The sequence below is a fragment of the Myxocyprinus asiaticus genome, chromosome 44, assembly GCF_019703515.2.
Source record: "Myxocyprinus asiaticus isolate MX2 ecotype Aquarium Trade chromosome 44, UBuf_Myxa_2, whole genome shotgun sequence".
Classification (NCBI taxonomy): Eukaryota; Metazoa; Chordata; class Actinopteri; order Cypriniformes; family Catostomidae; genus Myxocyprinus; species Myxocyprinus asiaticus.
The window spans coordinates 33,044,316-33,071,981 of record NC_059387.1 but is presented as its reverse complement, the minus strand read 5'-3'; the positions used below and the strand labels follow the sequence as shown (position 1 = coordinate 33,071,981).

General features: G+C 38.3%; 1 protein-coding gene across 1 annotated transcript; it reads right to left on the bottom strand.

Annotated features, from left to right (window-relative positions):
* Positions 1–234: 234 nt before the first annotated feature.
* Positions 235–25,524, bottom strand: LOC127434688 (uncharacterized). Its single transcript, XM_051687603.1, has 20 exons — positions 25,399–25,524; positions 16,243–16,315; positions 16,058–16,153; positions 15,664–15,736; positions 15,206–15,306; positions 11,836–11,954; positions 11,534–11,728; positions 11,227–11,413; positions 11,078–11,143; positions 10,617–10,685; positions 10,426–10,506; positions 10,180–10,317; positions 9,484–9,582; positions 8,767–8,875; positions 8,634–8,689; positions 6,440–6,901; positions 5,908–6,017; positions 5,130–5,218; positions 2,826–3,868; positions 235–1,526 (listed from the first exon to the last, which is right to left on the bottom strand). The coding sequence occupies exons 1-20, from the start codon at positions 25,437–25,439 to the stop codon at positions 1,512–1,514; spliced, it is 3,222 nt and encodes a 1,073-aa protein (XP_051543563.1). The 5' UTR covers positions 25,440–25,524; the 3' UTR covers positions 235–1,511.
* Positions 25,525–27,666: the final 2,142 nt, after the last annotated feature.

Genomic DNA, 27,666 nt, shown 5'->3' with positions numbered 1-27,666 from the left:
AGCCCACTGTCTATCAAACATATTTTATTGGATTGTAATATTTCTACTCCTGTGAGAAAACTCTTTTATTCTCTTGAAAAGGTTATTAACAAAATGAGGAGTTTTAAAAAAAAAAAAAAAGAAACTTTTATTATTTTAACCTGGTTTTCGCCATGAAAAAAGCCATCGAAGCTGGCATGGCGTTAAGAAACAAACAAACAAACAAACATAAATTAAATGTTATAAGATGGTTTATTTGAGAGATCGGGGAACCTTTTTATATTTTGAGCAGCACATTAAAAAAATTATTATTGAGTTTCTTTGCATTTCTTTACATACTGTAACTGTATTTAGTGTAGGAGATAAAAAAAAGAGGGAAAAGTAAGGAAATAAATACATAAAATACTGTTTGCAGAAGTGTTCATAAGGGGATTTTCACACTTTAAAATACAGTGTCCTGAAAAAGGACGTTTCTTTTTTTGCTGAGTTTATATAATTGTAACAAGTATCTGTGTTCATGTGGAAAGACTCGTCACACAATAAATGTGTTTTTAAAGATAATTTTGTAAAAATCCAAATAACTTTACAAATCTTTATTGTAAAGGGTTTAAACAATGTTTTCCATGTTTTGTTCAATGAACCATAAACAATTAATGAACATGCACCTGTGGAACGGTCGTTAAGACACTAACAGCTTAGAGACAGTAGGCAAATAAGATCACAATTATAAAAACTTACAACAGTAAAGAGACATTTCTATTGACTCTGAAAAACACCAAAAGAAAGATGCCCAGGGTCCCTGCTCATCTGCGTGAACATGCCTTAGGAATGCTGCATGGAGGCATGAGGACTGCAGATGTGGCCAGGGCAATAAATTGCAATGTCTGTACTGTGAGATGCCTAAGACAGCGCTACAGGGAGACAAGAAGGACAGCTGATCATTCTCGCAGTGGCAGACCATGTGTAACAACACCTGCACAGGATCGGTACATCTGAATATCACACCTGCGGGACAGGTACAGGATGGCAACAACTGCCCAAGTTACACCAGGAATGCACAATCCCTCCATCAGTGCTCAGACTGTCTGCAGTAGGCTGAGAGAGGCTGGACTGAGGGCTTGTAGGCCTGTTGTAAGGCAGGTCCTTACCAGACATCACCGGCAACAACGTCGCCTATGGGCACAAACCCACCTTCGCTGGACCAGACAGGACTGGCAAAAAGTGCTCTTAACTGACAAGTCACGGTTTTGTCTCACCAGGGGTGTTTGTCGGACTCACGTTTATCGTTGAAGGAATGAGCATTACACCGAGGCCTGCACTCTGGAGCGGGATTGATTTGGAGTGGAGGGTCCGTCATGGTCTGGTGCAGTGTGTCACAGCATCATCGGACTGAGCTTGTTGTCATTGCTGCAGGCAATCTCAACACTGTGCGTTACAGGGAAGACATCCTCCTCCCTCATGTGGTACCCTTCCTGCAGGCACATCCTGACATGACCCTCCAGCATGACAATGCCACCAGCCATACTGCTCGTTCAGTATGTGATTTCCTGCAAGACAGGATTGTCAGTGTTCTGCCATTGCCAGCGAAGAGCCCAGATTTCAATCCCATTGAGCACGTCTGGGACCTGTTGGATCAGAGGGTGAGGGCTAGGGCCATGCCCCCCAGAAATGTCTGGGAACTTGCAAGTGCCTTGGTGGTAGAGTGGGGTAACATCTCACAGCAAGAACTGACAAATCTGGTGCAGTCCATGAGGAGAAGATGCACTGCAGTACTTAATGCAGCTGGTGGACTGTTACTTTTGACCCCCCCTTTATTCAGGGACACATTATTCCATTTCTGTTAGTCACATGTCTGTGAAACTTGTTCAGTTTATGTCTTGAATAAATGTTGTTGAATCTTTTTATGTTCATACAAATATTTACACATGTTAAGTTTGCTGAAAATAAAAGCAGTTGAAAATGAGAGGACGTTTCTTTTTTTGCTGAGTTTAGTAGACTATCACAAAAAGTGGCATTGCTTGCACTTCATTACATTATATTAGGCTTTTAATTTAAATTAATATAAAAGCTTTAACATTTTAGATAAATACATAGATTTGTAAGCTTTTAAAATGAACAAGCCTGTATGTTCTGATTGTGAATCTATATAAATCTCTTGCAAGAATTAAATCGCGCAACTCTCTCCAAGCTTCACCCATTGTCTGTTCAAGACGAACGTTGCTCATTCACATTCACACGCTTCAGAGTTAATCATGAACTTAGGATCAATCTCTGAGTTGACAGAGAACATTTGTATGGAGCGTCTTGAGATCGCTGAACTCAATCTAAACCGGTTTGGCTCTATCTGGTTTTGTCAACCTGAAACATACTCTGAAACTGAGTTTGTTCAGCTAGTTTCATGCAACAGGCTTCAGACTGTATATTGAACATCAAGTTGCGGCCCAACACTAAGTACCAAACGTGACCCATATTTAATGTACTTAAGGTCATATTTCACCTTTGTTCATGAGGATGAGGTTTAATCTCTCTATGTTGGCATCTGCCTAATTTGGTAAGGTTTTCAAATTTGCTCAAATACTGTTGGGTTTGATTGGTTGTAGAGCCTTTAATATCAACCACAAAAGAAGTTGAATTGTTGATAAGTTGTAAGCTTATTTATTTTGCCATCCTAATTATGCATGATTAGATTAGTTGCATTTTATTATTTGCATTTATCATTGTTTTTCACTGCTGTTTGTGACAGAACAGACATGCCACCCATTTTTTGTGTTGTGATCACTATCAGTGGTCGTGACCCACCAGTTGAGAACCACTGCTATAAACTAGCGCTATAGGCTTGTGCTTACCATGGTTATACGTGGCCTGCAATCCTGGATGTGATGATTGACAACTGAACTCTTCATGACAGAGCTGTAAACCTTCTGCCCTTTTCCTCTCTTGCACATGACATCACTTCCTGTTCTACTCTTTGACACCTCCTGACATCTCTTGACCTCTGTATTTATTGTGCTGTACTCGCCATTAACATCACTGGCAGCTTTGTGATTGAGTGAGCGAGATGGTCCAAGATCATCATGTATGGTGAGGTTTGATAGCCGTGTTTCATCTCCACTGCTAGTATTTCTCTCCTCATTGGCATCTTTTGATCTGGGTGAGCTAAACTGGATTTCCTCATAGATGCACTGCTCTAGATTCGATTGATCAGAAGTGCATATCAATTGGTTGTCAGATGTTGCGATTGGTCGATTAGGTTGATTGGATATTTCATTGAGGTTTATGGAGTCTTTTCTTTTAGTTTGACTAAGATTTGCCATTATGAACGTTGTTTCGGGACTTTGGCCCTCCACACAATCTTCTCCATTTGAACCCTTTGAAACACTTGTTGGGTGTACAGGTTCAGCCAAATTACTGTGTCCAGATGATGAGATGTTTTCAATAAGTTGGCTGGCAAATGTATGATTGGTTTCTTGGTCTGATTGTTGGTATTCAACTGAAGGTATAGATGCTTGATGTTTTGGATCATGAGCATAGACTGGGACTAACTCACACCATTGTTTATTAGACAGAAAACATTCTGATTTCAGATTAGTGGAGACAGAAATTTTTTGTCCGTCAAAACTTCTTCTGTTCTTTTTTTGAGGGTTGTTTGTGTGTTTGTTTCCCTGATGTCCCTTAAATACAGTGAGAGTTGAAATGTGATTAATGGAGTGGCTTTCTATGACAATGATGTCATTGGAAAGTGATTGTTGTGTTGTCATATCCTCCAGTTCAGTGTGGATTCTTGCATCATCACATTGTGGCATTAGTGGGCTGACCGGCCGTTTGCTGTTGCTTTCTGTTTTGCGTCTGTCACCACTGTAGCCATTGCTCAAGTGTAGGACAGCCGAATCTAAAAGAACAAGAATAATTGTTGATCTTAAATCTCATAATTATATAATAAAAAAAAATAATATGAAAAAAACACTCACCGTGTTACACCAACAGATGCATAAAGCTGAAATTCTTTTCATATAATGATTTATTTTGATTTTGATAAAGTTTACAAAGTTTAACTGGAAAGGGCTGAATCAGTATTTTTTTTAAAGACATTATTAACTTTTACTAAATCAATGGTAAATTAATTCAAACTGTCACATACTTCAAATGTATATTCATTAAAATACAACAGACTGAAATTTTTATCAAGAAGGAAATTATAATACTTGCATATCTTAAGTATACACCGATCAGCTACAACATTTAAACCACCTGCCTAATATTGTGTAGGTCCCCCTCGTGCCACAAAAACAGCACCAACCATTCTGAGATTATATCTTTCTTACTACAGTTGTACAGAGCGGTTATCTGAGTTACCGTAGACTTTGTCAGTTCAAACCAGTCTGGCCATTCTCTGTTGACCTCTCTCATCAACAAGGCATTTCCATCCACAGAACTGCCACTCACTGGATATTTTTTGTTTTGGACATCATTCTGAGAAAATTCTAGAGACTGTTGTGCGTAAAAATCCCAGGAGATCAGCAGTTACAGAAATATTCAAATCAGCCCGTCAACACTGGATGATTACCAAAAATCATCCATGCGATTATCTAATCGGCCAATCGTGTGGCAGCAGTGCAGTGCATAAAATCATGCAGATACGGGTCAGGAGCTTCAGTTAATGTTCACATCAACCATCAACCACCAAAATTTGATCTCAGTGATTTGGACCGTAGCATGATTGCTGGTGCCAGATGGGCTGGTTTGAGTATTTCTGTAACTGTAACAGTCATAAAGGCAATGCTTTTTGTACTTCTTAATTTTGGACTGGAGTACTCTGAATTTTACGATAAACACTTGAAACACAAGTGCACATTGAGAAAAATTGCTGCCACCGAAAAGTACAAGGTGACAACAGCTACAGATGCGGATGCACCCTCTACTTCGCATAGATCTGCGCCTAGATTAGGATATGTCAATTTCATTTTTGCTGGGAGGCGGCTGTCCTGTTTTCCACAAGCAGGAATCTAGACACCCTATATTAGGAAGACTCGACATTTAAAGGAAGTAGCCTTTTCTCTGTTTGACAGACTGAGACCAGAATTGCTGCTAAGAGGAAAACAACAGAGATCTGCAATATGCTTTTGTCACCAGTCACCCCTTCAGACTTGTACCTGGTGTGTAGTTGATGTCTGTCTCTTTTTCATTGGCCGTAATGAGTTTCAGGGGATGAATATCGTCTATGAAGTTCTCTCTGGCTGCACTGAAAGTAAGAGAAGAAGAAAAAAAAAACCCAGAAGAAAGTAGTTTCAACAGTATAAGGGCTGTTCTTATTGGAAAAATGTAAGTAAAATAATTGTTCTGCTGTTTTGAGACAAATCCAAAACTGAATTAAATTATGACCTTACTCACGAGCTAAAATAAAGAATAAAAGGTTTTCCATAACAGCACAAAAAAACTAAAACCAGAAAAATGCAGCAGTGAAGCAAGACTGGCAGCAGTTTTAAAACAGTTGCACGTTGGATGTTGCAGCAAAGCAAGTGTTTGCACTGAAACACCACTGCAGTCTGTCAAAAGGAAAGAGTGAAGGCTGAAAACAACAAGGAGCCAAATCTTTGGAATTTGCTCATTTCGTTAGCATTACATGATGCTTGTCACTACATAACATGCTTATAAAAGCTCATATGGATTATAACATTTATCTTAAAAAAAAACCTTGAGTAGAGATATTTTTGGTTACATTGCCTTTCAGCTACGAATGAGTGCTGCAAAATAAACATTTTAACATTCTGTTTTTTTATGTGAGTTAAAGGGATAGTTCCCCAACAAATAACATTCTAATAGCAGAATTTTCATTTTTTGGGTAAACTATCCTTTTAAGATACATATTGTCACTACTGTATAGACTGAATTGTTTACAGGTTCCTGTGCCAAATGTATAGATGCTCATACCTCAGAACTCTGTGCTCCGTTTGTCTGAGTTTGGTTTCTTGATTCTGATTGGTCACGTCAGGGTCACAGTCAGACTCTGAGTTTGTTAGGCTCAAGGTTCCAGGCTCAAGCTGTAACATGCATTCATGCACACATGCACATAAACATTTCTATTTTCATTTTAACTACATTTCCCAGCATGCAGTGCACAACTTATCACCTGACTCTGACCTTGGCCCATCCAACATGGTGCTTAATGCAGCAGCAATTCAAGACTTTTGGATGTTGTAGGTTGAATGTGAATTACGTGATAATTCATGTGTGATACGGTAAGCTTACACATTGTGCATATGCAGTAAATATGTTTTAAAAGTGATGCATTTAATTTTTTCAATGTTGAAATACTTATTCTATCCAAGTTTAATATGCAGAGACAACTAGAAGTAAGCCATTTGTAGGTTGACTTCCTGAAGAGTGTAAATGCTCTCTAATGCTTTCAACACATTGCTTTGTTTGTTTGTAGAATAGTGTATTCAGAGATTAATAACTCTACCTCTTGCTGATGGGATGTCCAGCCCTTACTTTCAGGCATTGCAGAAAGTTCCTTATCTTTGTCCCGGCTGTTGGGATTTTGTGTTGATTTCTTTTGAGGCCTGTCCTCTGATACATCTGCCCAGTGGATATTTCTGTTCTTATTGGCCATCTCATGCAACATTCTGCTGGGTTTCTTTGGAACGCTTCTCTTGCTGTTCTTGAGCCCTGACTGCTGGGAGATTTGCAGCTCAGGAGAGGGGTCCTCTACAAAAATACGCTCAGCAATTAGTGCTGTTGGTAGAGTAGTCGTCAGAACATGCATCAAACGCAGCGGTTCATATGGTACGTTGGTGGCGTCATGTTCAGTGCTTGTCATGCTCTCATGGGCAGAGCTCTCATGGGCAGAGCTCTCATGGGGCCATCTCTTACAGCTCTGGGGAGTTTCCATAAAGTCCTGATGCTCCATATTGGTCGTACAGTCCTGTAACATAAGAGAAAATATATCATCTTATTATTTAAAGAAGAATGTGTAGGCCTAATCTCTTAGGTGATGGCAAGATGCTCCTTCTCTTGCTGTAAGTAAATAATGTCAACAGTTTTCTACTTTATTTTCTATATATGAATATTTAGACACTGAAGTCAAATGTAATGTCTGAATTTCATTGGAGAACAAAATTTGAAAGCAAATGTCATTTGCAAACAAATGATGCTAGAGCTTTTTTCAGGACCATTTTTACTTTTCTGAGCCATTTTTGTAATTACTTTTAACCAACTAGATGGCACATTTATAAGCCTTAAAGTTGAAGTGTGTAACTCTTTTGGTGTTAAAATATGTTTTCCTTTCCCAGCTTCGGCTACATCCACATTAATCAGGATAAATTTAAAAATGCCATTTTCGAAATGCTCTCCGTCCACACTTCCTTTGTCAAGCGTATTCCAAAAGTTGCTCGTCCACACTGAAACATCTGAAAATCCCCTTACTGCACATGCAGTTCATGTTCCGCTGCTGGACAGCAATTCAGAGTAAACTTCTCATCGCCTTTGAAGGAATGTAATGTAAAGGTTGTACAATGTAACAATTATCTTTAACAAAGCTATCAAAGTGGATAGCAGGCGCAACAGCACCCTACAACATGGGTTGCCCCCTTGATTGTTTTGGGTTGAATGGATTACATGACTGCGTCACATTACGACAAATACATAATCGTTTTCTAATATCTTCATTTCCCCTATCCACACTACAATGCGAAGCTGGCATTTTCAAATGTATCCACTTGGGAGAGTTTTTTCGAAAAGCTCAGTTTTCACGCCTTCGCAGTGTGGACGGAAGGCCAAAACATAACGAAACATTTTCAAGCGAAAACATATTAGTGTGGATGTGGTCTTAAAATGCAGAGACAACTATAAGTAAGCTTTATAGGTTTGTAATGAGTTCACGATGGACAAGGAAGAGGCGGGAACCGGCTGAACAGCAACGTAAACTTTAATGACAGATCTGAATTTAAACAACCATAAACACACACACACACACACACACACACACACAGCGGCCACATGTGTCTCTCTCACGAACTGGCGTCCCTGGCTGATAAAGGGCTAATTCAGTGCTGGGTGTCCATTGTTACGGCCCGGCCACGCCCTCCTCCTCATCACAGGGTTTTATAGTTTAATTTTCTAGAAACACTGTGGCTTTGTGGCACTTTAAAACTTCTGGTTTGTTTTGAGCGACCCAATGATATGAGTTGGGGGCGGTACTACCTGTTTGTTTGGTCAACAGCAGACGAGAGGACGTTTTTGAAAATACGTTTAGACAACAGGCTGGTATTAGTATGCGAAACGATGATGGGGCACTTGTATGTTTAGGGGGGGCAACATTGTTTGTATCGCTGTCAGTCAGGGTGGAGGCATCAGAAATTTCTGGGGGGACTCAAGGCAAATCTAGGTGGGTAATGCCCCCCTTTGACCTGGCAATTTTTGAAAACAATGTTTATTTTTGAAATTCCATTTGGTGGCGCTAGTGGCACAGATATCACACACTTTAGCTTTAAGTGTCTGAATACTTTTTGGGGACACTGCATTTAAGCAAGTTTGCTATGGTAAGAAAGCATCTTGGAACATAAATGTAATCTAACATGACTTTCAGGCTAGCGGATAAGTGTATAAAAGTCATCCGTGTGTGTACTGTAGATCTGTGTTCTGCCATGCCTCATTACCATGTTGTGAGCTCCTAATTCGCCCTCGAAGTAGGAAACATTTTTTGGCTGATGAACTGTGCAATAGAGAGAGAAAACAATTAACATATACGCACATTAATGCACATTTACACAGACAAACACATATACTCACCTCCCTGCGTCTGTAGACCCAGTAAGGCCATAAAGCGACTCTTGTTTAATCTCAGACCACACAAGATATCCTCCATCATCCAGAGCTGCCTCTGTGCCTGACACTGCTCCTGTGACAGAACAGAGTTTGATCACAGTCTTTCAGGACAGAAACGTGCTTAACGCTATTACCCAATAGGGCTATGAGATTAATTGCAATAAAAACACAATATAAGCATGTGCAATCTCTCTATCGCAGAGCTGCATTTTATGTTTGTATTTCTACTGATTGGTGATCATCTTTTGGACATAGACAAGATTTCGGCAATCAGAATGCAGCATGAACAAAAGGTACCAGTAAGAGATCAGAACAGAGCAGCTTAATAAGTGGAAAGAACAGAAGCCGAGAAGATGAAACAAGAAAAATGTAAAACAAAATGGCATACAAAAATAAACAATGCTCGCATATATTATTTATGCAAAGATAATTTATCTAAAAATGTTTTGAACACTGAAAAGCGTTTTTGAATATTACATTTATCAAAATTATAATTAAATCGCATTTAAATCAGTACTCAAGGGGGTGTGCAAATACGCACAAAATTGCAGAAGTTAAATGAACGTGTTTTACACAGTATTTGCTCCAATATATATGGAAACTAAAAATGCTTTTATCAACTAAGCAGTCATTGGTGTGTGTGTGTGTGTGTGTGTGTGTGTGTGTGTGTGTGTGTGTTACCTGTGCCGTTCCAAAGTGGAGAATATGCTGCAGATGTGAATAGAAAACAGACAGCTCACTCTCCATTCGCTCATAATCACTCCACGATCTTTCCATCTCCTGATGACAGGAGTAGAGGATAAGTCATTTATAATTTAATGAACCGTTGTCTTTTTATATAATAAAGCAAGAATCTGTCTTCCAAATTCAGGTATGTTCTGAATAGTATATTACCTACTGCATACTATTATTTCCCAAAATACGGTGCACAATATGCACATTTTCTGTATGCATTAAATACCCAGATGACCGAGATTTGTTTTGTTTCCAAAAGAATACTAATTTATATCCCACATTGCAATGCATTCTTCCTTCCTTTTCATGGCCAGTTCCCAGTGCTGAATGAACTGGGAGCAGATATCAACCTTGATCTCTTTCTTGATCCATTATTTGATTGTTCTGCCAAAAGCATTTTGAATCAAATTGCATGAGAACATTTTTTACACAAAACAGTAAAAAAAAAAAAAAAAAAAAAGGCAAAGTAACCATGAATATACTGAATATAACAAAATAAACCATAGTGAGGTTGCACAAGCAATTATTTCATTTAAAAAGATACAGTACATACTGTGTAGTATGCAGTATGCAGTAAGTAGTACACTAGTATTCCAGACTGAACACACACACACACACACAAACACACAAATGCTACTGTACCAGTGACATGTCACATATTCTGGCTCTCAGTGTGACCAGTTCCTCTTGAAGCAAAGCCTTCTGGGATACTTGTTGTTCTCCATGAAGTCCATCTTCCATATCGAGCCATCCCATTTCTAAAGTATACTCTACATTTTTCTAAAGAATAATGAAAGATGGATTAGAGAGCAGGCAAGAATATATTTAATGTCATCATGCATTTTTTTCTGTTTTCATGTTTGTTTATGGGTCCTTTGCGTGACTAACCTTATCTGCCTGTAACTGTGCCAGTTGCATAGAGAGCGACTGCAATACTTTATCACAACCACACAAACGAGTGAGCACCACCTGAAAGAGTTAAAAAGAGAGAGAGCAACAAAGTTTAACAAAAGCTCCAGGCCTGGACACTGCCAGGTAAATTTTCTCTGCACAACACTCACACATTACAGTGCACATACATCTGTATCATTTTCCAGATCTCTGATTGGCTGTATTTCTCTTTCCATGAGGATGTCAGATTGCCCTGTCTGAAATAGAGAAAAAAGTTAAAATAATAATTAAATGGTTGTAGTTTCGTGAAGACAAAGATAGATGGATGTCAAACTTTGATTATACATTTTGATTGTGAGACTTGTACAGGATGTATTTGCAGACTGAAATGAACTACCCAATTATTTCTGGAAATTACATCCAACCCAAGAAAGTCATTATTTACACTTCTCAGTCTCTATATCTTTATCCAACAAACAAAACAGCATGATTGAAAAGTGAACATGTGAGTTTGATTAGAACTATTTGCTACATTTCCTGGAACATTTGTTGATTTTATATACACTACCAATCCAGACTTTGGCACAATTACCTACCAGTCCAATTTCGACAGATTGAGAACAAAGTTATTATTAGAGATTTGTATTACCTTGCACATTGTCACATGTTCTGATGTGTGGTAGTTTGAGCAGTAGCACAGTGAACAAGTCTGAAACTCAAACACAGACACACAGTACTTGTAAGAGGTGTATGGAGTGTGGAATTTTTTAATATAATGTAGATGTTTTTGATTCTCACGTTGTCGGATAGATGTCCTCTCTCTGAGACCGCTGTGTAGATACAGGGTGACAGGGGAGCAGTTGAGCAGTTATCAAGTGGCCAAACATCTGATCTGCCCATAGAACCGTGATACTGTGACCCATAATGAAATGGAGGCAGCGTTCCTAAGGTTCCTTTTGAGGAGCCCTTGATAGCCTCAGGAGCTCTGACAGAAATAGAAAGAGAGCCATTCTAGCATCTTTACCTTGACAATTTCACCACAACGAGGGAGGCAGTTGGTAAATTCTCTGCGCAGCGTCATTGTGAAACCTCTCGGATTATTTACCTCTGTCTAGTCTCTTGTCTTCCTCTCAATTCTGGTGTCTTCTGGTGTTGATCCAGCAGAGTTGATTCTGTCTGAACCCTGCTAAATTTCGTTGCAATCTGGGCACTCCTCTCTGGAAATGTTGCCGTTTGCTGGAGCTCCATCGTTTCAGTGTCATCCCTCATCTGAGTGAAATCCTGAAAACTGACACAGCGTCTAGGGAAGAAGAAAAGACATAAAACAAAGTATGTAATACAAAGCAAATTGAACTGAAACCATTTCACATGTACAAGAGCAGTAACTGAGAGCTGAGGCTGGTTCACCTGTTGATGATGTCATCAGCTTCCATGCTTGCTGATTGGCTGAGAGCCCTGACCCAGCCCAACATGTCCTCCTGAGTATCAGCACTGAGAATATACGGGCGCATTCCCTGATGGACAACCTACATGTACACACACAAACGCATGTTGCTGAAGTATAAGAAGAACATACTGTTTGTACATGTAGTTAAAAGGGAGCCACAAAGGCTTTGTTCTCACTACAAAGGAAATTATATTTTAATTTTTTTAGACTAAACTGTTCAAACTTCAAGTTTCATGTGTCTAGATCAGATTTCTTTCTGTTCAGATGGCAGTCACTTTTGTTAGCATGTCCATATTGGTTACCATAGAAACTAGGGATGTGCATGAGTAATCGATTAATTGAGTACTCATTCAGCTTTAAATATATGACTAGTAAAAACACTACTCGAATTTTGAAATTAGTTTTTTTCTTTTGTGCCTTTGCCTGCCATGGGCAAGAATGAAACTGCTTCTCTCTCAGAAACCTTGCCTCTACAACTCAACGCATTGGTTGGCACTGTGGATCCATGATGTTGTTAAGGGAACAGTTCACCCCAAAAAAATGTTTTTGTCATTATTTAAAGTTATCATACTCCCTCAGAAAACTTGCACACTCCACAGACATAGGCTAAACAAAAATTCTGTTTCAGCAGATATTAATGTCAGAAATACCAGGAGAAACCAAAGTTAAAAACACATTCCACAATTAATGTAGCCTACATATCCAGCTTCATCTGGTGAGAAAAAAATAAAGAATATATCAATAATATAATTAAATAGTAATAATTATTATTAGGCAATAATAATAATAATAATAAATAATAATAATTATAATAATAATAATAATAGGCCTATCCTAGGCATATTTTATATACAGAAACTATAAATGTAAAAGAGTTACATTTTAAATTTCGTTTTGAGGCATTTCCTGTTTAAGCCACGCCTACATCCGGTTTTATCCGAATACAGAAACCAATACAAATAATTTTGTCATAGTAACAAATACAAATATATATACAGATAATGGCTTTGCTGCACACCCCTACTTAAAATATTTAGTTATTTTATTAAAGATTATTTCATTCAATTTGATGGAATTTTGTTTTGAGTTTGAAATGCGTAAATCTTAAAATTATTTTTTTGAGTGTATCCATAGTGACAATTTTTTTTCATAAGAAAAACTGGTTCAAAGGTTAAAAGTTTAACTTAAATAAAAAAAAATGTGTTTTAAAAAAGTTTTTTTTTGTTTTTTTATGTGTTAAGGCCTTTGCACACCCAACACAAATCTTCATTGTTATTTCTTGCCGCAAAAAAAAAAAACAAAACAAAAAAAACAATGGATTACTAAGGAGCCATTCTTACCTGGAGGGAACATTTGCTCCGAATCGCTCGGCAACAAAGCGAAGCTTTTTTTTTTTTTACAGTGAGTGTCAATTTCTTTTTTTTTTCACCAGGTGATGAAATGTCCTGACCAATGAAATATGAGATTTGGATTATGTGTCAGGAGCTGCTGCAGTTACCAAAACCAGTGCAACTGGTGGCGTTAAGCACAGAAAGCTGTTTTGACCACAGACATTAAAAGGGATTGTTCATCCAAAAATTTAAATCCTCTCATCATTTACTCACACTCATGCCATCCCAGATGTGTATGACTTTATTTCTTCTGCAGAACACAACTAAAGATTTTTAGAAGAATATCTCAGCTCTGTAGGTCCATACAATGCAAGTGAATGGTGATCAGCACTTTAAAGCTACAAAAAGAACAGACAATTGTAGTAAAAGTAATCCAAATGACTCCAGTGGTTCAGTTAATGTCTTCTAAAGTGATACGATCACTTTGGGTGAGAAACAGATCAACATTAAAGTCCTTTTCACTATAACTGTTTACTTACAATCGCTCTCCAGTGTGCCTTCCATGAGGCGAGTTTACACTACATGACGCGATAACCCTTATATCACCCCAAAAATTTGAATTCTCTCATTTAATCACCCTCATGCCAACCCAAATGTGTTTGTTGCTGAAGGAACTTGAGGATGAAATCCTGAACCAGCAGTGTGGATGTGTTCCTTTTGCACCAGATGCCATAAAAACTGAAAAAAAATAAAAAATAAAAATAATAATAATTCTCATGTGGGTTCTCATGTTAATGATATTGCTGCAACCTTTAAAAAAAAAAATAAAATAAAAAAAAAACAATTTTTAAAAACTCTGATCTTATGTGGATTCATAATGTATTCCAGATTTTTGCTTTTGCATTTAATGTAACGTGAGTTTTCTTTTATCTGTAATATAACATATTGTGGCATATTTGCCTTTGTATAACCTTTTTTAATAAACGACTTTACGGATCTTAAGTGTTTTTCTTTGCCAAATATGAATCGTATTATTAAAGCTATTGCTGAAACTTGCAGTGCACTGTATATATGTCTTTGTATCAAAATGCCTTTGTATACCAAAAATGTGGTGGCATCTCCACAAAATCGTTATTTCTGTGCAATTGTTAATAGTCGTTAACAGCTGTGCTGCCGATTGCAAGTATTAAAGTATCTAATAATGGGTCAGAATGAAGATAGGTTTTGTTGGGTGAGATCTGTCTTTTATTGCTTGCATTATATAACCTTTTGGAGCATTTAAATGTCATCATGTTTAATTAGTAATACGCAGGGTTTTGAGCAGATGTACTGTATAACACAAGTAGACATACATGCAATAAGATTCATCCATCCATCCATCTTCTCTGTTTTCTTTTTTCGATCTGCTTGTCAAATACTTCATATTTGTCATAGGTGGAGGGCAGTCTAGCTCAAAGATGTGTTGATACACCTACCGTACCAGGGTAGAATTTCTTGACGATTAGCGCCACCTATTGTAGTCGTGTTCTGTGTGCAAGGGCCATTTACTGGCGATTCGCCTCTCATAATTATGCTGCCTTTGGTGTGCAAAGGCCTTAAGAGTACTCCATTACATTATTACACGAAATACCCATCCCTCATAGAAACCACACAAACTTGCGTAGGTTCCACCAGGCATGAGACTTCAGCAATGGATGTTTCGCCATTGATTGTTTTTCACGAGTCTGAATACATTTGCAACAGACAACAGTGAAAAAAATGGAAAGGGGTGGCATATGCAATGACTTATGACATGTCTTCTTGTCACAGCACCTGATGCTACAACACATTGCACAGTGAATGACGACATTTTTTTTTAAATCCAATCTGACCGTTCAGACTGAGAAACAGATTTTAAACATACAAAGGTAGGATTTCATGTGTTTTTTCCTCAGTTCAGAGTCAGACCACAAAAAATAAAATAGATTTGCATAGGAGAGTCAATAGAAAAAATGCTCACCTTGAATGCATATTTACGGTTCCTGCACTCTCTTGGGGAGCAGTACAGAATCTTGTAGCTGGGAAGAGGAACACTGCCCAGCACGGATTCTTCTCTACTGTCTGCAAATCAGAAAACAGGTGAAGAGGGTAATGCCAGGAAATTATCCTATCAAAGGCTAAGACAATGGGATGTTAAAGTATCCAAATGACAGACTAAACTAGTTTCTCTGAAGAAAATGTGAGTGGTGCTTGTTCAAGCATAATTTGCTACCATGATGGTGGAGTTGGCCTGACAAATTTCCCAGTATTTGCTTAGCCATTGCCAAGTTGTGACAGTTGCTATGGTGTGCTTGATAGTTGCCAGGGTGTTGCTATATGGTTCTGAGTGGTTGTTAGTGCATTTACTAGGGTCTGTGTGGTGGCTTATTGGCCCAAGAAAAGAAAAGGAAGAACCTATTACATAATTATTTTTTTTACCTTTATAGTAAAACAGGCAGTAATTAGAGAGAACAAACCATCTTCTCTTCCACAACTTCAATCCAGTGCTGTCCTATAAAGGGAGAGACAGTGATGTTTTTGATTACACTGGATTTAAGATTGCTATGGATTACCTATCGGTTTTTTTTTCCTAAGAGAGGCATTATTATCTTAAGATGTCATTAGTTGACTGAAATAATCTGTTTGCTTGGGGAGCCAATTTAAATCACTTATTGCCATAACTACTGTATGCATTTGAATACATCATTATTAGCTGGTAATGTACATCAGTATATCCTGTTACTGCCAGACAGTCTCCCACATGTACAATAAAAGAGAGAGAGAGAGTTTAGTGCCCTAAATGTTTGCATCTGTGTGACTGAAACCATAATACCCTCTTGTAGAGCCATCCTCTGATGACCACTAGGCAGTTTGGGTCTCTCTTTACTGCTTGACACCTCTTTCCAAATGTCTGCACCTTTTCATGACACTGCACATACAGTATATACATTAATCAGTGTTGGTTATTGTGGTTTAAGTATGTATCCAACATATTTCTCCATGTGTGTAAATGACTACCTTGTCTCTGATTGGCAGAAAGGCCACTGTGGCAATGCTGGATGCCTGACTCACTCTGTCCTGATCTTCCATCCTAGAGAGACGATGGGGAGAGAAAGAATAACCCATCAATTCCCTTAAAACTACAAAGAAAAAGCTGTATATTTAAACTGCTCCAAAGCCAAAATGCAGTAACAGGCAAACCTGTTAGTCACAGGACTGTCAATTGTCTAAGGGACCCGATTTCACTCATAACTCAGCTTTGACAAACTGTTTAGTTACTTTGCTGGCAAAATTGCAATCTATCCCAAATAATGAGGGGACTGGTTGAATTAATTATTGCAATTGCAAAATCCAAGATGGACTGATATGTGGTGTATTTCTTGGCATTTTGGTGACTGACATAGAGCAGCGGCTCTCTACACAGAAGAATGGTTGCACAGTGAGTGTAAACACAGTGTGGCAAGTGATATGTCCTTAAATGCTTAATTCACTCAATGCTTTGCATCAATTATTGAGCAATGGTGGCTCAATAATGTCAAACACGATTTAGTTTTTCTAGTGAAATGTGGCAACACACCTCTACTTCATGCTGATAATGCCCATAAAATCACTAAGTACGTAAACAGATTCTTAGACTATATTCTTCTTGGTAAAATTTAGAATTTTCTAGAAAACATACTTTTTCAAATTTGCTCTATATGTCAGAATTGTGTGTCTGTTTCACTACATTACACTAGATGCCAAGTCATATTTCATTGATTCTTGAGATAAGGGACAAAACAGGTTTTAAATCTTAGTTTTTATATTTTTAATACTAAATTAATTTTAAAAAGATATATTTGTAGACAAAGGTCTCTGCTTATGAACCATGTAAGGGAATAGGTTTTTATGAAAATGCAAATTGACATTTGTTCACTTTATGACTTAAATCTTACTGTAATTTGTATCAACTTCATCAGACACACTAAAAAGCATGCTATTTTAATTCGATCCTCCAACAAGAGTGTAATGTCGTTAATTATCTAATAATGGTGTTCAGTAAAGTATTTTTTTTTGTCTGTTTTCATGCTTTTCTGAAAAAGAGTTGACAAAATGTAATATTTTTTCCATCTTAACCCATTTTTTTTTCATCAGTTAAAGCTGACTCTGTATAACCTAAACAAAATGCCAAAATGTATCTCAAATTTCTTAACAGAAATCATCACAATGGGACGACTGTGTTGACGTGTTGAAGCTGTGACCGCAGAGGCTTCAACACTGTTTGTTTAAAATATAAAAAACATAAAATTTACCAGACTGCGTGTCCTACTATTGCATCAACCTTGAGCAGCAGGTGCGAAAGAGGTTCTCAGAGTTATAGCTGACCATGACATTTATTCAGGATTCTAAAAACAATCTGACAGAGTTGATGAAAAGTGAGGACACAATTTTGATAGGCAGTTTTTCTTTATTTATTATTTTATGGAAAATAAAATTTCAATTTTACTTTATGCTGTATATTGTTTGCTTTATTACAGATCCCTATCTTTCATTTAATATTTATATTTATACATTGGTTGCATTTTTAAACACTTTGTTTGGCAGTTTAGCATTTTGTGACCACTTGCTGAGGACAGGTTCAGTTACATGTGCTTCCAAGTATAGAGTATGCATTTCAAAAAATTCTATTGAAATTATTTCAAATATACTGTGAGTAATGAATGCCCTGTGAATGCAAATTTCCTTTAGATTTACATTTTTCATTATTTTTATTATTATGAGGTTTTGGGGGGGTTTTTTTGCTTGTTTTTTTTTTTGTTTATTTTTTTTTTACACAAAATAGGACTTTTTTTTTTCTATGTAGGATATATTTTGTCCCTTATCTCAAGAATCAGTGATTTGATGTTTTGGTGCTACTGTTGCTCATTGCTTAATTAACTTCTAATATTTCACAATGCATTATCACATTATCATGCTTTATCATATCATGCTCCTCTTGCAACATCTCTGTGCTTTCTATATTGCGTTTTCTATAGTGAAAGACTCTTGCGCACCAGCTACCGCAAAATTGGAAGAAATACCCCACTTGGACAGTTATTTTTCTACTGAGAAAATAGGATGCATTTCACCAAAATGACATTATTTTCAGAAAGCTGACTAACACACTACAGCATCATCAACAGCTGATCGCACATGCGCCATCCTCTCCAAAACAACGCACATGTGATTTTTTTTTTAAATGTATTGTTCATTGAACTGTTGTATATAAGCAATATCACACTCACAATCGTGCTATGTGGCCCTAAATCAGCACTGCTGTTATTACCTACGGCACTCAGCCTGCGGTTAAATCACAGCAGTGCTGATATCACACTCTTGCTCGTTTGATATAGCTTAAATAACACTATGTAACACAATTTTTGTTCCTGGGTAGTAAGTGTTATTTCCTAATTGCTTATGCCTCAAAAGTATAGAAAATGGCTATTATTCCCAACAAACTTTTCATTTCCAATGAGAAAATGGGCAAATTGTGTCTTATTGTTCACATAAAGTCTGAAAAAAACCACAACATATGAATCCAAATTAACATGTATTTATATATAGTAATACAAAAATGACTACAAAAGATTTAGAAGTGAGTAGTTTTTCGAGATTTACGATTATACTGTAAATCACTTTCAGGCATCAGCCCCCAAATGTAGTCTCCCATCATGTTCTCATTATATTGTCCTTGCTAGCGACATTCAAAGTCAAGTATATCTTGATGGAAGCACTCGACTTGCTCCTCCGAGTACGCTCCCATGTTCTCCTTGAATTTATCAAGATGAGGATATGGACTTTAAGGGACATCCTACAGCCCATTGTGCTGTAGTTCTTCACCAGATTCTCAACCAGCTCCACACAGTTTTCAGCCTTGTGATTGCCCAGGAAGCCCCGAACCACTGCGACAAAGCTGTTCCAAGCCGATTTCTCCCTACTAGTGAGCTTCTTGGGGAATTCATTGCACTCCAGGATCTTCTTTATATGTGATCTGATAAAGACATGGCTTTGACCTTTGCCTCAGACATCTTAGAGATGTCTTGAAGGTACTTGAAGGCTGCCGACTCCTTATCTAGAGCTCTGACAAATTGTTTCATAAGGCCCGATTTGATGTGCAGTGGTGGTATCAGCACCTTCCGGGGGTCCAACTGTGGCTCCCATTTGACGATGTTCCTCCCCACAGAGAACTCAGTCCGCTGCGGCCAGTCCCGTCTGTGGTAGTGCGCCTTGGTGTCCCTGCTGTCCCAAAGACAAAGATAGCAGGCAAACTTGGTAAAACCGCCTTGGAGACCCATCAGGAATGCCACCATTTTGAAGTCTCCAATGACCTCCCAGCCATACTCATCATACTTCAAGGTGTCCAACAAGGTCTTGATATGTATCCACTTAGGCAGCTGGAACTAAACTGAACTGGTGGGCTTAAGGCCCCTGTATTTATACTACTATTTATATTACTGGAAAGTTCTAGAAAGTTCTAGAAGTTACTCCAAGTTTACTCAGCACTGAATCTATCTTGAATGTTCTGGAAAAGAGGTAAATAGGTACATTTCAAAATATCACTGTCCTGGTCACAAAAGCAAAGTTTGTGGGGAATAATAGCCATTTTGTATACTTTTGAGGCATAAGCAATTAGGAAATAACACTTACTACCCAGGAACCAAAAAAAAAATAAAAAAAAAAAAATACAATAATTTGTTACACAGTTTAATAAAATCAAATCCCTTTACTGTCACTCAACCATATACACAAGAGCAACAGTGGGTGAAAGTCTTGGGTGCAGTTCCAAGCAGCATAGCAGTATGACAATTTCAATAAACATCTGATTTACACATAACACAATTACACATCTGTTACACAACACAATATACACCTATTAATTTACAATATACAGTATACACAAAATAAGAAGACTGTATTCAGTGGAAATAAATATGAAGTGTTGTGTTGACATTCAGCTGTCAGTTGATAGTCAGTTGCCAGTGTGTTATTAAGAGAAGTATAAAATGTGAGTCCAGTCTGAGGCTAGTGCTGATATATGTATCGTGAGCAATCAATGCGATCACGACCGCCTGGTGTAGATCTCCTGGAGTGAGGGAAGCTCACCTTCGATGATGAGTCTGGCTGTTCACACCACTCTTTGCAGGGCTTTGCGGTTAAGGGCGGTGCTGTTGCCATACCAGGCAGTGATGCAGCCAGTCAGGATGCTCTCTACAGTGTGGATGAACATGTGAGTTCCCCAGTGATGTGGACACCGAGGAACTTGAAGCTGCTGACTCTCTCCACCGGTGCTCCATTGATGGTGATGGGGCTGTGTTCTCTGTCTTTTTTGCCTGAAGTCCACCACAAGCTCCTTGGTCTTGCTGAGGTTGAGGGAGAGGTTCTGCTCCTGACACCAGCGTGTCAGAGTGTGCACCTCCTCTCTGTTTCATCATTGTCAGTGATCAGACCTACCACCGTCATATCATCAGCGAACTTAATGATGGCATTGGAGCTATGTGTTGCCACACAGTCATGTACGTACAGGGAATACAGGAGTGGGCTGAGAGCACAGCCCTGCGGGGCTCCAGTGTAGAGGGTCAGTGATAAGGAGATGTTGCTGCCCATTCTAACCACCTGGCATCTGCCTGACAGGATGTCCAGGATCCAGCTGCACAGCGAGCTGTTTAAGACCAGAGCCCGGAGTTTCACATCAAGCTTGGAGAGCACTATGGTGTTGAATGATGAGCTGTAGTCTACAAACATCATTCTCACATATAGTTGTGCTCAAATGTTTGCTTACCCTGGAAAATATGATTAATCATGCAAAAAAAACTTCTTTTATTTAAGGAAAGTGATCATATGAAGCCATTTATCATCACATAGTTTTTTGGCTCCTTTTTAAATCATATTGATAACAGAAATCACTCGAATGGCCTGATCAAAAGTTTACATACCCTTGAATGTTTGGCCTTGTTACAGACACACAAGGTGACACACACAGGTTTAAATGGCAATTAAAGGTTAATTTCCCACACCTGTGGCTTTTTAAATTGCGATTAGTGTCTGTGTATAAATAGTCAATGAGTTTGTTAGCTCTCACGTGGATGCACTGAGCAGGCTAGATACTGAGCAATGGGGAGCAGAAAAGAACTGTCAAAAGACCTGCGTAACAAGGTAATGGAACTTTTTATAAAGATGGAAAAGGGTGTAAAAAATATCCAAAGCTTTGAAAATGCCAGTCAGTACTGTTCAATCACTTATTAAGAAGTGGAAAATTCAGGGATCTCTTGATTCCAAGCCAAGTTCAGGTAGACCAAGAAAGATTTCAGCCACAACTCCCAGAAGAATTGTTCGGGATACAAAGAAAAACCCACAGGTAACCTCAGGAGAAATACAGGCTGCTCTGGAAAAAGACAGTGTGGTTGTTTCAAGGAGCACAATACGACGATACTTGAACAAAAATGAGCTGCATGGTCAAGTTGGCATAAAGAAGCCTTTACTGTGCCAGTGCCACAAATAACAACATCTTGACACGCCTCAGAGTTTCTGGCACACTGTAATTTGGAGTGACGAGACCAAAATAGAGCTTTATGGTCACAACCATAAGCGCTATGTTTGGAGAGGGGTCAACAAGGCCTATAGTGAAAAGAATACCATCCCCACTGTGAAGCATGGTGGTGGTGGCTCACTGATGTTTTGGGGGTGTGTGAGCTCTTAAGGCACAGAGAATCTTGTGAAAATTGATGGCAAGATGAACGCAGCATGTTATCAGAAAATAAATTCAGAAAATTTGCATTCTTCTGCACAAAAGCTGCACATGGGACACTCTTGGACTTTCCAGCACGACAATGACCCTATGCACAAGGCCAAGTTGACCCTCCAGTGGTTACAGCAGAAAAAGGTGAAGGTTCTGGAGTGGCCATCACAGTCTCCTGACCTTACTATCATCGAGCCATTCTGGGGAGATCTCAAACGTGCGGTTCATGCAAGACGACCAAAGACTTTGCATGACCTGGAGGCATTTTGCCAAGACGAATGGGCAGCTATACCACCTGCAACAATTTGGGGCCTCATAGACAACTATTACAAAAGACTGCACGCTGTCATTGATGCTAAAGGGGGCAATACACAGTTTTAAGAACTAAGGGTATGCAGATTTTTGAACAGGGGTCATTTCATTTTTTTCTTTGTTGCCATGTTTTGTTTTATGATTGTGCCATTCTGTTATAACCTACAGTTGAATATGAATCCCATAAGAAATAAAATAAATGTGTTTTGCCTGCTCACTCATGTTTTCTTTAAAAATGGACATATATTACCAATTCTCCAAGGGTATGCAAATTTATGAGCACACCTGTATGTGTTCCTTTTTTCCAGGTGGGAGAGAGCAGTGTGTAGTGTAAGTGCAATGGCATTATCAGTGGAGTGGTTGTTGAGGTAAGCAAACTGCAGTGAGTTCAGTGAGGCAGGCAGCACAGAGCAGATGTAATGTCTGATTAGTCTCTCAAAGCATTTGCTGATGATGGGGGTCAGAGCAACAGGACGCCAGTCATTTAAGCAAGTGGTTTTGAGTTGCTTTGGTACAGGCACAATGGTGGACGTTTTAAAGCATGTGGGGACCACAAACAAGGAGAGGGAAAGGTTGAAATATATTATTTATATATATATATATATATATATATATATATATATATATATATATATATATATATATATATAATATTCGAGTTGAACTCAAAATTTGTTATGGTTCAGCTATACAATGTGTGTACATAGACCTTATATTAGGCATACTGAGAACTGTGGTTCCTTTCCATTGTTGTACTGTTTAGGGCTCAAAAATAAGGATGGCCCCAAAGCGTAGTACGCATGAAGCATCTACTCTTTGTAATATTTATCTTTCAGTCAGTTCCACTGCTTTATCTTTTAAAAATGCCAATTCTGCTTCAAGATCTTTCATGTTAGCCATGGCCGGGTCTAAGAGGTGGATTTTCCTTGTGCCCTCAGTTCTAGATGCATGGCAAAATGATCGAGCCCCCCATGACAAGCACCCCTAACCCCCACGGTAGCAATAGTAATAGAAATGCCCACTTATAAGGAAAGTGCAATCACATGCAAACAACAAAGTACAGTAAATCACAACATGTACTAGTATTCGTTCAGAAGCCAGTGCATGCACCTCCGCAGACAAAGTACTAACCAAGCTTGTTGATTTCAGCTAGTAAAGTGCTCCAGATGTGGTAGATTTTCTGTAAAAATGTCATAGAATGGCTCAAGACGTCTTACGGACCATACTGCCTGATCATTCTATTTTGGGTAATGCTGTCCCTTAGTTTAGAGTGTCACATAACAGCTGATGCCCTGGACACTGGATGGGTTCAATGGGTACATGAATGAGAGAGAGAGAATTGGACAGAGGCATTAAATGTCACAATGGCTAAAACTCATGTGCACAAACTCTGAAAAAAAATCCTGTTTACTCTAAAAAATAAAACAAACAGTAAACAATTTACTATAAAAAAAATAAAAAAACGAAGCTGTGGTTGACAGTTGTTCACTGAAAAGCGTGGTAGCGATTAAAGCGGCAGTCACACTAGGCTTTGAGCAATGGAACAGGATATGATGTGACACGGTAGGGCTTCTGGTGTAAGTAAATTATACATAACAAATAACAAAAAATATTATATTAAAATTTTAAATACTGTCTGCTCAATTTCCTGCAACATTAAATCAAGCAGTGTTGAAATACGTATTCGTTGTATTGAGCCAAGATATCATCGTGTGACTTTTCGATCTTCTATTAGTAACGCATCCTCTTGTTTTAGGGATTCACGTTTCAGAGTTCACCAAACTTGAACTTTTGACACGCAGCATATACAAATTTCTTTGTATGATTTTGGGTTTCCAGTCTCCCGTGTTTGGATTGGTTTGAATGGATGTGAATGGAGCACCAAGTGTAGTGTGACCGCCCCTTAAGGCGTTGTGGGAGGGAATTATCGTTAATGAATATATTGTAAATATACCAACTTACATGAATAGATTTTCCATACGAAAATACATAATTTTAACAAACTTTTGCAGTGAAATTATATGTATTGTTGTCTTAGATATAATGTAGGTTTTCACTGTAAATTAATTAATAGTTTTTACTTGCAAAAAAAAAAAAAAAAAAAAAAAAAAAAAACATTCTCATAGACTTTTAGAGCAAAATTATGTGTATTGTTTGTATTGTCTAATAATAGTTAACCAATTATCAGGCTCTCTAAAAAAAACCTCAAAGTTCTTAAAACTCTTAAAGTCAGTAAAGTTACATTTATATCAATTTCTTTCAACTTAAATTTTGTTGAGACAACAAAATAATCTATGAACTGTTTAATGTAAGTAATGTGGACTTAACAAGTATAGTTAAACCACAGTAAATGATCAGTACACTTAACTTTTATGTATAACGTACCATTTTTACATTTTCTATTAAAATTACTAAAAATGTTTTTTAGCAGGAATGCAATAATACGTGTGAATATTGAGCTGTAGGAGTGCGTGTGAGCATCTGCGAAATGGTTACACAATGTCTGTTGTGCACCACCCATACAAATGAAGCTTGTGCAAACAAAGGATGAATTGTTTGAGGCCTCATGAACAAAACAGTGTCTCATTGAGCAATGCTCACTTGTGGTTTCAACAGGATGACCACAGAATTTCAGCCTCTGTGTGGAAACAGAGCGAAAGACTTCTTTAGAAAGGTGATAATGAGGTTTATGACATTTCACATTATTTGTGGGTAAGGGAAGCATTTAGGGTTAAATTATAAATTGTACAGGCGCTTTATGGTTAGATATCATTTTCTGAGTTTTGAGGAGGAGTTTTGAAGTATATAATTAAGCTTAAATCAAAAGTTTGTGAGTGGTGGAGTTAAGAGAGTATGTTTATCTGCATAGCTGAGGTTTGCCAGGGAAGTACCACACAAGTTCACAATCTTCAAGAAAATACGTAGTACAACAGTGTTTCTCTGTGCTTGATTATGTTAAATATGACGGCAGCATCACCCACAACAACTGTAAAAACTAATGTTTAACTATAAATAGAACTCTAAAATACTCTAATCACAAACTCCAAATTAACACAATATCAAGTCCACTCACTTAATAGAAAATGAGAGAAAACAATTTGTTGTACCTGGTCTGTTTTCTGAACCCAACAGCAACCTCCAGCATCATGCCGCTTTAAGCATCTCTCCTCGTCTTTCTGTCCTTCAGTGCAGACGCACAATCACTGCGGAGGCTGAAATCTCTTTCATTCCTTCAACACTGAATCCTCTGTTTTCCCGGCCGGTTCACTCCCAGCTCTTACTCGCTTTATTCTTTTGATGTATTTTTGTCGCATTACGAAGCTTCATTTCTCTTTGTAGGAAATAAAAAACACACGTGAGATCTCAATTATGTTTCTAGATTATAATGAAAAATATATATTTTGCTTAAGCCTCCTGTTTCTCAGATTTTTTTATCTAAGTGTTTCAAAACTATTGAGTGCTAGTGTATATATTATAATTGTATTATTTAAAATAATAATTTTAGAGAAACATCAAAGGAAAAAGATTGTGAGCTTGTCTGGGATTTGTCTACCAAACTTCAGCCGTGCAGACAGAACAAAAACAGGTCTGCTAAACTTCTTGAGGTGTTTTATAAAGTTTCTAAGGATATCTACAGTTTATTTAACTCTTTACTATCTGAAATCCTTGAGCTTGGTTAGAACTTCATCTGTAGCAACCTAAACTTTGCGTGTGCATGTGTTTACTCACCCGCTTGCCATCCCAGATGTGTGACTTTCTTTCTTCAGCAGAAGATTTTTAGAAGAATATTTCAGCTCTGTAGGTCCATACAATGCAAGTGAATGGTAATCAGACCTTTTGTAGCTCCAAAAAGCACATAAATGCAGCATAAAAGTAATCCATAGGACTCCAGTGGTTAAATCCATATCTTCAGGAGTGATATGATAGGTGTGGGTGAGAAACAGATCAATATTTAAGTAATTTTTACTATAAATCTCCACTTTCACTTTCATATGTAAAAGTGAAACTAAACAGGCACCACTTGTGACTTTCAGATGAAAATTGAAAGTTAAAGTGGATATATCGAGTAAAAAAATGGCTTAAATATTGATCTGTTTCTCGTCCACACCAGCCATACCCAGCTGCGGACCGTGCATTTTAAGCCTAGGCCTTCAGTGCGATTCATGCCATTAAGAAAACACAGTTTCACAATGAATAAGACGCCATATGCCAATAATACATTACGTGGCAGTCAACTAATAATACCAGCTGACATTTTAATAACATGTCCATGCATGAAAGCCAGAACCAAGGAGGTCAAATACCAAGAAAAAGCTCTCTAATAATATTTGCGATTTAAATTTTGCTTGCAATAAATTGTTTCGTCAGGGTACACGGTTACTTTTCAAAACTTGCTCCGACACTGAATGCTCAAGCAGCCTAATTTACACTTAGAAAACTCCTGATATTGCTATAACAATGCAAAAAGCACTTACAAATTTACTTTGTGAAAATCAGTCCTTCTTTCCTGTTTGATTAATCAATCACATGATCATGCAGAACATCTCAGGTTTGTAAAACCATAAGGATCTCTTTCTCAACCAGTGGCAGAGCTAGGGGGTGGCCAGGGGTGGCCGTGGCCACCATGGACCGAAGCCTGGCCACCCCATTGGCCACCCCGCACGCAACTGCCGCTTTGGTCATTTTTTTGTCTTGGGCACAATTTAGTTTTTAGAGGTGGAACTGTCTCTGTACAACCGCGACACACAGGAGTCTTAACATGTGCGCACACCAAGGTCGCCGTCACCGGAAAGTTCGGTGCCACAACAGACTGATAGCTGGCCCCTACCAGGCCACCCCTGTGAAAAACTCCTGGCTCCGCCCCTGTTCTCAACGGCAATACCAGCAGTGATGACAGCTGACTCGTCAGCAAGATCTCGCACTCTTCGCTTTCAAGTTACGTACATCACTTAAAGCGTGATTGCATCACTCAAGGCCAGCTAGAAGGCCTGGACTGGGACACATCCTAAAGACCACACCCACCAAGAACACATTAATCAATCTGATTGGCTGATGAATCTGACAATCTGACTTTAGATGCCTATACACTTACACTGTTAAGGGATTCTGTGGAAATTCTGAAGGCCTGACGGGGTGGAGCTCAGACTCACGCGCTGCTTCGGCTAAGGAGCATGGCTTCGGGCTACGATTTGTGAAACAGAACTCGCCACTGGTCATATCCCTTCTGAAGATACACTACTGAGATTAACTGCTGGAGTCTTATGGATTACTTCAGTGTTTCCTTTATGTGATTTTTAGAGCTACAAAAGGTCTGATCACCATTCACTTTTATTGTATGGACTTACAGAGCTGAGATATTAAAAAAAAAAATGAAA

Excerpts from the sequence above, each read along its gene's own strand:
- LOC127434688 (XM_051687603.1), bottom strand. The coding sequence starts at position 25,439 with ATGATGCTGGAGGTTGCTGTTGGGTTCAGAAAACAGACCAG. Across the intron at positions 16,154-16,242 it reads TTCTGCCAATCAGAGACAAG|TGTCATGAAAAGGTGCAGAC; the intron begins GTAGTCATTTAC and ends CTGTATGTGCAG. Across the intron at positions 6,018-6,439 it reads GGACATCCCATCAGCAAGAG|CTTGAGCCTGGAACCTTGAG; the intron begins GTAGAGTTATTA and ends TGCATGTTACAG.